This window comes from Mercenaria mercenaria, chromosome 9 (genome assembly GCF_021730395.1).
Source record: "Mercenaria mercenaria strain notata chromosome 9, MADL_Memer_1, whole genome shotgun sequence".
In the NCBI taxonomy this organism is placed as follows: Eukaryota; Metazoa; Mollusca; class Bivalvia; order Venerida; family Veneridae; genus Mercenaria; species Mercenaria mercenaria.
This window is the reverse complement of record NC_069369.1, coordinates 3,253,996-3,265,844: the sequence shown is the minus strand read 5'-3', so window position 1 is coordinate 3,265,844 and position 11,849 is coordinate 3,253,996. Positions and strand designations below refer to the sequence as shown.

Genomic DNA, 11,849 nt, shown 5'->3' with positions numbered 1-11,849 from the left:
GGTTCAGTAACGATCCATAAAAGAAGTAACAGTATTTCAGTGCAGTAATGGATATTTCTGTAGGTAAAGGAGGTAAATGGATAACTGGGAAGTACACAGTATCAGTGAAGTAATGAGCAAGAAATGAAGTAACTGTATTTCTGTGAAGTAATGATAATCAGAAAATGCTGTGTACCAGTAAATGGTAATGAAATGAAGTAAAAGTATTTCAGTGAAGTAATGGATATTCAGAAAGTACTGTGTATTGGTAAAGTCATGATCAAGAAGTGAATTAACAGTATTTCAGAGAAATCCTAACAGTATATCAACAAAATATCTTTAGAGAAATTACTAAATGTATGTCTGCAAAGTGCTGCAACTTTGTAAAATAGATGAATATTAGTTATCAATGAAGTACTACTTAAGGCAAGTCTATGTGAAGTGCTTGTACTAGTATATCAGTGAAGTACATGTATATCAGTGATGTACATCAATGAAGTACTTGTATGTAAATGAAGTACTTGGGCATCAGTAAAGAACTAGTGTATCACTAAAGTACTTGTTCATATGCTTGTATATCAGTGAAGTACTTGCATGTTAGTCAAGTACATGTGATTGTGGCACTTAACCATCACCTAATTATTTGTATATTAGTGAAGCAATTATATATCAGTGAGTAATCATATATGTATACAACAGAAATAACTGTACATGTATAAGTAGGTGGTGAAGAAATAAAATTATTGTATAAGGTAAATTAACAGCATATCAGTGAAGTACTTGTTCAGTATACAAGAGAAGGAATTCACTGAACTGAATAAAGTGAAGTTAATGTGAAAAATAGGAGAAACAAACCTATCTTGCAGTCTCTGTAGAACTTTTCCACAGGGTAGTCCTTAGTGAAACCTACACCGCCCATCCATTCTATACATTTTGTTGTTGTCAGTGCCGCAACCTACAAATCATGATTATGTTGTTGTTAACCTTCATCAACAACAACTGGAGGGAAAGTTTTACACCTGCCTACTTCCTAGTCTTCTTACCAGTAACCTGTACAAACTTAATAATTGTGCTGATGACAGGTTTAAAACTCACATACCTTAAAACTCATCATCCACCAGAGTACAGTATTGGTCACTCTATCATTCCATCTCCCATATATCCTGAGTTTTGTAACAGAATGAAGATCAAAGAGCCCAACACACCGGACACAATAATACATTTAGATATATTAAATTTATTTTTGTTCACTTGTATTCAGATCGCTCACATACCTTCCACCACTCAAAATTTATAGTCAGGTCTTTGTAAAATCTCTATAATTATATGACATATCTTTCCACCTCCGACTACTTGGATACAAATTGCTTGAAATATAAATTAGGTCCCAAAGAGTACAATTCAAACATTTTCACACAAACATACAAAGCCTCACATTGATATCAATTATTTATAAACAGTTGGCACTCTTCTGCTTTTCATTTCTAACACTATGAAAATATATGACCAATGGAGTCCAAATCAAAACTGTATATAACTGGGTAATACTTGCATGACATATTGTTCTTTTCAACTTTAAAATTTCTGATTATACTAGCAGCAGTCAAGTCTCACTCTGTCAATGACTCCAACAAGTTTCAAGCGAAAAAACATGGACTGTAACTAAAACTTTTACAGTACAGTAGAATTCCGCTATTAAGACCACCCATGGGTCTTTGTAAAACTGGTCTTATTAGCGGTCTGGTCTGATTAGTGGACAAGGCTATACGGGGAAGGTCTGGCAGATAATAACACATTGGAATACAATCAACACGCAATAATGGCAAACACAGTGTTCAATTTATATGTAGCTTTATTTTCTTTAATTTCTTTAGCCTTAAATACTTGATCACTGTGTTAATCAAAGAATTACGGATCAAACTGTGTATTAATTAAGGACTCACTTAACTGATAATGATTTGAATTTTGTTTAATTAAAGACAATTACAACAATATCAAACCTTTTCAAACTTCATTCTCCGCTGAAATCCCAAACGTATTTACATTAATAATAACAAACAAACACCGTTTAGATCTAATTAAATCTGTTTTAATCCAGTCAATTCGATCAGCGGGCATTCGTCTAATTACAAACAAATTAATTATTTCAACAATTTCTTACGTTAAAATAGCGATGTAAAACACCAAACATCTTTAAGTATAGGATAGACAACTCGTGCCGTTGTCTACGGGATATATACAACGAGCAAAGCGAGTTGTATATATCCCGAAGACAACGGCACGAGTTGTCTATCCGACTTAGACCACGTGACATAAAAACTGCAATAATTGAAAACTCTCCCACGCTTTGTATAGAAATTAGGATGAACGTGTTTTTATAAGAGTAATATCATCTTTGTACCGTTAGCGCTTAATTGTCAGTAGGGCATATGAAATAATGCAGGTTACTTGTATAAATTCAGTTTTACTCAAATACCGGATTTACTAAGATTTAACGTTCATTAACACTTTGAGTCATTTGCAATCACAAAATTAATGCTAAACAGTTAAATATGGATTTCTCAAAAATACTCAAAACTGGACTGCATGCTGAACAATTAGTTTTTGTGAGAAGTTTGCATGTTGGCGAAACACGATGACAGATACGTTGATTCGTTGATTCAAGAAAATAGCCAGGTTATTTATTTATTTATTTAGTTAGTTAGTTAGTTATTGTTTTTATTTGTTTACTTTGTCTATCAGGATAAAGTTAGAGCGTAGATGCTCGTAGGACTACGAATACCTTTTACTATATCGTGCCCTTCTTGTAAGAATGATGTAGTTGTTTTACTTTCTAACTGGGCCAAGTTGTTCGAAACTTTAACGGGTTGTAATTTAGTTTAGGTTAGTTTAGTTTATACTAATTTGTTTTAGCTGAAAGCTTTAACTGTTTAAGCTTATTGTAACCACTCTCGAGTCCGTTTCCTATGAAAACTAGTACTGGGGTTATATGAGAAGTAATGGTCGTGTCCCCAATGATGCTCGAACCCACGACTACTGCATTAAGCTGATAAACTAACCGCCTGTTAAATTTCTATTCAAGATACTAGTCTTGGTGGGTGGGAAATACTAGTATGATGTTTTAAGTTTACTGTAAAGATGATTTAGTGTTTAAAATCCTTAACAAGTACATTTGATTTTCTAAGTTTTCTAAACTGTCGAAATCTACTGATAAAGTTAATCGACCGTTAACTCAATCGCCTGTTAAAGTTTCGAACAACTGGATCCAGTTGTTTGCAAATGCAAGGATCGTGCTGACATGTCTTTTTTTATAAAAAGTGAACATAAAAAGTTACAACTGTTGGAAATGTTTCAGTGAATGTATAAATTACATTTTTACCTAGTTGGTTCTACACTACAAATATGTAGTTTATTGTAATTCAATTTTATTGATATCTAATAAGATGGGGTCATTTTTACGATATTAACATTTAGACGTTGTCAACTGAATTTACCTCAAAGTCATTCTTATTTTTTATCCCAGTGATAACTGGTGAGAATATTGCAAGGTCATTTAACTCCGGAGTTAGCCTGTATTGTTAGATGGTAAATTGACACGAAATTCACGCGTTTTTTTTGCCCAAGTTTCCCCCGATATATATACAACGCTACTGTTGTATATGAAATATAGACGGGTACAAGTCTGCTTTGCGATTGGCTATTTACGGATTATCGTGGTCTAAATAACAATTTCAGACAATCAAACAGTTTGATACGTTGTTTTGATAACGTTTAAAAGACTTGTTAGTTAATGGATAAATACACAATGTATTCGCTTAACGTGTTAACACGATGTCGCACGTGTTAATTCCCGCGGCGATTTGCGGTAACATACAGAAAAATTTGAGTGGTCGTAATTGCGGTGATTAATTAAGTGTGAAAAAATCAAACAGTTCTGCAATTGGTGGTCGCATTAGTGGATTAGCGGTCTGGTCGCATTTTCGGACAAACGACCACTGGTTTTAAGAAGGAGATATTCCGTTCTTTGCAAAATCGGTCGTATTAGCGGTGCGGTCGTAATTTCGGCGTGGTCGTAAGTAGGAATTTTACTGTATATACAAAACCTTATCTCAGAGGTATAGTATTTGACCAGAGCAAAATGTGAACATAAGACCTTACCTGAGAGGCATAGCATTTGACCAGAGCAAAATGTGAACATAAGACCTTACCTGAGAGGCATAGTATTTGGTCAGAGCTAAATGTGAACATTTGACCTTACCCGAGAGGCATAGTATTTGACCAGAGCTAAATGTGAACATAAGACCTTACCTGAGAGGCATAGTATTTGGTCAGAGCTAAATGTGAACATTTGACCTTACCCGAGAGGCATAGTATTTGACCAGAGCTAAATGTGAACATAAGACCTTACCTGAGAGGCATAGTATTTGACCAGAGCTAAATGTGAACATAAGACCTTACCTGAGAGGCATAGTATTTGACCAGAGCTAAATGTGAACATAAGACCTTACCTGAGAGGCATAGTATTTGACCAGAGCTAAATGTGAACATAAGACCTTACCTGAGAGGCATAGTATTTGGTCAGAGCTAAATGTGAACATTTGACCTTACCCGAGAGGCATAGTATTTGACCAGAGCTAAATGTGAACATAAGACCTTACCTGAGAGGCATAGTATTTGGTCAGAGCTAAATGTGAACATTTGACCTTACCCGAGAGGCATAGTATTTGACCAGAGCTAAATGTGAACATTAGACCTTACCTGAGAGGCATAGTACTTGGCTATAGCAAAATATGAACATAAAACCTTACCTGAGAGGCATAGTATTTGACCAGAGCTAAATGTGAACACAAGACCTTACCTGAAAGGCATAGTATTTGGTCAGAGCTAAATGTGAACATTTGACCTTACCCGAGAGGCATAGTATTTGACCAGAGCTAAATGTGAACATTAGACCTTACCTCAGAGGCACAGTACTTGGCTATAGCTAAATGTGAACACAAGACCTTACCTCAGAGGCATAGTATTTGGCCATAGCTAAATGTGAACACAAGACCTTACCTCAGAGGCATAGTATTTGGCCATAGCTAAATGTGAACAGCAGACTTACCTCAGAGGCATAGTATTTGGCCAGAGCTAAATGTGAATATTAAACCTTACCTCAGAGGCACAGTACTTGGCTATAGCTAAATGTAAACAGCAGACTTACCTCAGAGGCATAGTATTTGGCCAGAGCTAAATGTGAACATAAAACCATACCTGAGAGGCATAGTATTTGGCCAGAGCTAAATGTGAATATTAGACCTTACCTCAGAGGCACAGTACTTGGCTATAGCTAAATGTAAACAGCAGACTTACCTCAGAGGCATAGTATTTGGCCAGAGCTAAATGTGAACATAAAACCATACCTGAGGCATAGTATTTGACCAGAGCAAAATGTGAACATAAAACCATACCTGAGAGGCATAGTATTTGGTCAGAGCTAAATGTGAACATTTGACCTTACCCGAGAGGCATAGTATTTGACCAGAGCTAAATGTGAACATAAGACCTTACCTGAGAGGCATAGTATTTGGTCAGAGCTAAATGTGAACATTTGACCTTACCCGAGAGGCATAGTATTTGACCAGAGCTAAATGTGAACATAAGACCTTACCCGAGAGGCATAGTATTTGACCAGAGCTAAATGTGAACATAAGACCTTACCTGAGAGGCATAGTATTTGACCAGAGCTAAATGTGAACATAAGACCTTACCTGAGAGGCATAGTATTTGACCAGAGCTAAATGTGAACATAAGACCTTACCTGAGAGGCATAGTATTTGGTCAGAGCTAAATGTGAACATGACCTTACCCGAGAGGCATAGTATTTGACCAGAGCTAAATGTGAACATAAGACCTTACCTGAGAGGCATAGTATTTGGTCAGAGTTAAATGTGAACATTTGACCTTACCCGAGAGGCATAGTATTTGACCAGAGCTAAATGTGAACATTAGACCTTACCTAGAGGCATAGTCTTGGCTATAGCTAAATGTGAACACAAACCTTACCTGAGAGGCATAGTATTTGGCCAGAGCTAAATGTGAACACAAGACCTTACCTGAGAGGCATAGTATTTGGCAGAGCTAAATGTGAACATTTGACCTTACTCAGAGGCATAGTATTTGGCCAGAGCTAAATGTGAACATTAGACCTTACCTCAGAGGCACAGTACTTGGCTATAGCTAAATGTGAACACAAGACCTTACCTCAGAGGCATAGTATTTGGCCATAGCTAAATGTGAACATAAGACCTTACCTCAGAGGCATAGTATTTGGCCATAGCTAAATGTGAACAGCAGACTTACCTCAGAGGCATAGTATTTGGCCAGAGCTAAATGTGAACATAAGACCTTACCTCAGAGGCATAGTACTTGGCTATAGCTAAATGTAAACAGCAGACTTACCTCAGAGGCATAGTATTTGGCCAGAGCTAAATGTGAATATTAGACCTTACCTCAGAGGCATAGTACTTGGCTATAGCTAAATGTGAACAGCAGACTTACCTCAGAGGCATAGTATTTGGCCATAGCTAAATGTGAACAGCAGACTTACCTCAGAGGCATAGTATTTGGCCATAGCTAAATGTGAACAGCAGACTTACCTCAGAGGCACAGTACTTGGCTATTGCTAAATGTGAACAGCAGACTTACCTCAGAGGCACAGTACTTGGCCATAGCTAAATGTGAACAGCAGACTTACCTCAGAGGCATAGTATTTGGCCATAGCTAAATGTGAACAGCAGACTTTCCTCAGAGGCATAGTATTTGGCCAGAGCTAAATGTGAACAGCAGACTTACCTCAGAGGCACAGTACTTGGCTATTGCTAAATGTGAACATAAGACCTTACCTCAGATCATAGTATTTGGCCACAGCTAAATGTGAACATTAGACCTTACCTCAGATCATAGTATTTGGCCAGAGCTAAATGTGAACATTAGAGCTTACCTCAGAGGCATAGTATTTGGCCATAGCTAAATGTGAACAGCAGACTTACCTCAGAGGCATAGTATTTGGCCATTGCTCCTTCCTTGATGACAGGCATTCCAGCTTCACGTTTCCTTGCAGCGTTGTAGATGAGTAACCGTGCCGCCTCTATCTGTGTTGCAACATAGGCTATCTGGTGCTGCATTGCCTGGAATGAAATTACACTAATTTAAAATTACTTCACTAGTTCTGTTACTCTAAGTTCAGTGTGGATGGTTTCTGATGTGGGAAGACGTTGGGATATTAAAAGACAGGTATGAGTATCAACAAACACAACTTGGCTGAGGGTGGTGGGGGTTGGGGGTTAAAGATGGGGTAGGGACAGGAATCTATATGGGTGAATGGCTATAAATGCACAATATCAAGAGACACATTTCTCTTTGAGTTGTTTCTGTTGGGGGATCAGTGGGGGAAATCTGAGAATTTTTGTGTTTTGGCAGATGGGGGTTTGAGGGGAAGGGCAGTGCAGACAGATGGATGGACACACAGATGTGTGAACAGCACTTTTTATTCTCCTTTTCACTTCATATGTATTTAGTAATAAAAAAGATAGAGGTAAAAAGTATTGAAACATTAACTAAGCATTAAATGGGACAAAATTCAAGGACAATTTTGGCAAGAGTAATGCACTATTTGTCATATCAAGCAAGCTAATTATTAAGTCAACAAAATACTCAATTATTTCTCCATTTCATGGCTCAAGACAAATGCAAAAATATACAATTTTTACAGTTCTAAGGCTATAGTATTATTTATAAAAGAAACAGTGAACTATGCTGTCACTCCTACCTGCAGTCCTTTTCCACAATCAAAGGCATTTGCCAATAAAATGACATTTCTTTAACAGCACAATAAACATGTTTTATTTGCAGTTTAATTTTCATGACTTATAAAACTACTTTTTTTCCTCTGGTTTAGTGATCTTCAAATTTCATGTAAAAATATCCAGCTACATGTATACTTTAAAGACATTATCAAAAACTATATAACAACTAAGAATGAAAAATGCATCTTTAAATGAAAACAATTGTTCTGAACTATAAATGAAAACAATTGTACTGAACTATAAATGAAAACAATTGTACTGAACTATAGATGAAAACAATTTTCTTAACTATAAATGAAAACAATTGTTCTGAACTACAAATGAAAACAATTGATCTGAACTATAAGGTAATTAATTTTGCATTTTTAAACATGATATCTTCTTTCTACAATAAACTGCTGCTATAAGAAAGAAGCAGCATGCCTCTGGTTTCACAGAAATACGTACCTGAAAATCACATATTCTTTTTCCAAACTGTTTCCTTTCCCTGGTATAAGGTACTGTAGCATTGAAACATCCTTCGGCCAGCCCAAGCATCTGTAGATAAAACAGTCATATTGCTGCAAACAGCCATAACACATTATTACATGTACAACTATATATAACTGTAACACTGACATTTGAAATGTCTGATTTATTTGATTATTTGATCTTCTTTTTCTATAGATTTGTTCAGTATTTTCTACAACAGGTAAAAACATTCCTTAAATTGGCCCTTTAGCCTGACCTTCAGATAGAATTATTACATCTCTTCAGGATATATCCTTTAATACTACAGGGAGCCTTACTTAAAACCAGTCTTTCTTTAAAAATGAATTATTGTGAAAAAAATTTAATTAGGATTTATGGAAAATTGCCTGTATTCATTAAAGTTCTTACTGTAGAAGCAAGGCTTAAACTCTGAAATAATATATTCTGGTAATGATGATAAACCCAGAAAGAAAATGAGTTTTTTTACGTGTAACTTTTTTATTTCTGCAACTTTTTATCAATGGTTGGTATAAAAATAAAGCTTAGCTCTTACTGAATAACTGACATTATTAAAATCTAAATTTAGCAATGGCAGGCACGTGGCATGAGGCCCTGACAGGGGTATGCAAAATAGGCAGTTTTCCATGTTGACTGATGATAAATTCAACCACCTTGTTATTTGCTCTTTTCACAATTATATTATACAGAAACTTTCTCATATATAATGCTGAACAGTTTAACTTTATATTAAGCAATTTATTAATTATTCCATTGGTTATGTCAGTAGACAATATACAAGTATGCATGGTGTAGCAGCTCATTTTATCACTGGAAATACATTAAATTTTGTTTATTATATAATATTAGGCCAATCTGACTTAAGTACTTGATCTTCTAAACGAAGATCTGAGAACGACCCATTCACATACGTCTTCTGTATATTTTGGATTTCCAGTATTGCTATTTTTATTTTAACCAATCAGACAACTTGTTCGAATGCCAAAGAGTAAGAAAAATGTGCAGTCATTCCAGGGCTCGAACCCGGGACCCCTCGCTTACAAAGCAAGTGGCCTACCGACTGAGCTAACCGGCTATCAGACACAATATGACATAAGAATGGTAAATATCAAAAGTCAAGGCTACAGGTAGATTTGCAAAATGTTGTAAGCTAAGCTCTGATTGGCTAGCGAAAGGGTCATCAGAACGAGGCTATGAATAGGTCGTTCTCAGATCCTATGCGTAGCTTAATAGGAGATGTACTTTAGTCAGATTGATATTAGGCCTACAGTTAATTGAACAAGGGAGGTAACAACAATAAATTAAATGTGACAGAGTGTACGATTTACCTCCCTTGATTGAAAAAATGATTCACTGTCTTGTATACCATACGCCTTTTTCATACAGACTTGTTAATTATAAAAGTCATATTGGTTTATAGGCTATCTATGCTAAAAATTTTCGTTTCATTTGTGATAGGGAAAACTCAAAAATACATTTAAAAGGTTATACAGTAATTGTTCATCTGAAAGAGTCCATCTGAAACATGTATGGAATGTGACATATGTGGGGCCTCCAGATGGTCATAGTGTGCATGCGCACAGGAAACATGCTTCTCCCCCGCCATTTTCAATTTGGAAAAGATGTTTTGTAAAGAGATACATGTTAAATCTTTTTTTGGTCCAAAAAATTTACCTGCATTGGTTCTGTTGACACTTGTTGGTGTTTCAAGCTATGCTACAGTGTGTTTGATTTTATAAATCATTGATCGTAATAGAATAATTTGCGGATGGTTGAGTTTATCATCTGTTCAAATTTATCATCAGTACAAGTATACTTTATATAAATCATAAATTTTTATCACGCAAGTGTAGATTTTTATTGAAACTCTCAAACTGTGCTTGTTTGATCAATATCTTTTAATGCTGTATTTCCTGCACAATTCCTGTATTTTGCATCAGTACTGACTTGTTCTACTCTTGTGTCTCACAACTTTCCCACATGAATCAGAGGACAAAATGCTTCAGACACTGTCTTCTGTCAAAGGTCATGAGAAGCACTATCAAAACCTGGGCTTTGAACAAACAATATCTCAATTAACAATCTTGTGTTCTATGCTGAGCCAGATGGTCGAAACTGTATGAACATAGCTCCCATACTAATGAAACAGTAAGTACTGACAGTACAGGTGAATGATAAACTAAGACATGGAACATTATATTGCACTGAGCCTTGAAGAATACAATCCTGTTACCAAGGTATATGTACTGATAACTCTACAAGCTTTATCTTTATGGTGACCTCATTTGTCTCCCTCCTTGAAACCAGTTAATGAATTTTTCTACCTTTCTATTACTATAGCAACTGGTAATTTCTATATCATATTAGTACAACTGAATTAGTTTATGAGAGAAGGATCTGTGTCTGAGACGGAGGTGCCTATTGGAAAATGCAGGTAAATATACAAACATGAGGGCCATAATACCTAATGGTCTTACACTGCTTACTTACCTATAATTTCCTTTCAAGATACAAGATACAAATTTTATTTAAAGTCGGTGTTACATATAATATAGACAACATTAGCTAAATAAAGCTGTTGACCAAAAAACCAGCTTAAAGTTAAGTATCCAAAATTTATACATCCAGATATAAATTTACATACTTAGTTTGGTTAATGTATGTGTTGTTACAGTAATATAAGAATAAAAGCCCAATAGCAAATATTGTTTAATCAACAGTGAACAAGAGTACCAGAATGTCACAATATACGTCCGTCATAGCAAATTTCTTTACACTAGCACCTGTATTTGCAAATGGAATTTTAATTCTGTGGTTGTGTAGTAATTTTCTAAATCCACAAAAAAGCTCCTTACCAGGTAGAGATACCTTGAAATACACCTAAAATTTGAAAGTAACATCTATGTTGTACCACAAAAAAGTGGTCTTGGTTTTTCCCTACGGTAAATTATAAAAAAGTTACAAAATAAGTTATTTATAGTAACAACTATGGGAAGTTAATCTAAAAAAAAAAATAATAATAATAAAAAAAAATTCTAAGTCCACACAAAAGTCCTTACCAGATAGAGATAGGTGAAAATACACCTCAAAATTGGATGTAACATGCATGTTATACTATAGAAAAGTGGTCTCGATTTTTCCCTACTACTAGTAATGAAAAAGTTACAAGATAAGCTATTTATAGTAACAACAAAGGGAAGTAATTCTAAAGAAGGGACCTGCGCATTACACTCTTTCTCATCATGGTGTACAATTGTACCAAGTTACATAAAAATATCTCCATGCATGAAGAAGAAATGCTCCAGACAAAGTCATTCTTGCATCTTTGGCCTCCAAGTGTGACCCTGACCTTAGACATAGGGTCCTGGTTCCTGTGCATGACACTCCGTCTCATAGTGGTGAACATTTGTGCCAAGTTATATCAAAATCCCTCCATGCATGTAGAAGAAATGCTCCGGACAAAGCTTTCATTCTTGTATCCTTTGACCTCTAAGTGTGACCTTGACCTTAGACCTCGGGACCTGGTTCTTG

The 11,849-nt window shown here is 35.7% G+C and overlaps 1 protein-coding gene across 1 annotated transcript in view; it reads right to left on the bottom strand.

Annotated features, from left to right (window-relative positions):
- The window catches only part of LOC123546362 (short/branched chain specific acyl-CoA dehydrogenase, mitochondrial-like), a 33,588-nt gene that overhangs the window by 7,307 nt on the left and 14,432 nt on the right, over window positions 1–11,849 (bottom strand). The window contains exons 7-9 of the mRNA XM_045332566.2: window positions 8,277–8,366; window positions 7,014–7,151; window positions 835–934 (exon numbers count right to left, since the gene is read on the bottom strand). Of these exons, the coding sequence (XP_045188501.2) occupies window positions 835–934; window positions 7,014–7,151; window positions 8,277–8,366 (328 nt within the window). The remainder of the gene's footprint in view (window positions 1–834; window positions 935–7,013; window positions 7,152–8,276; window positions 8,367–11,849) is intronic.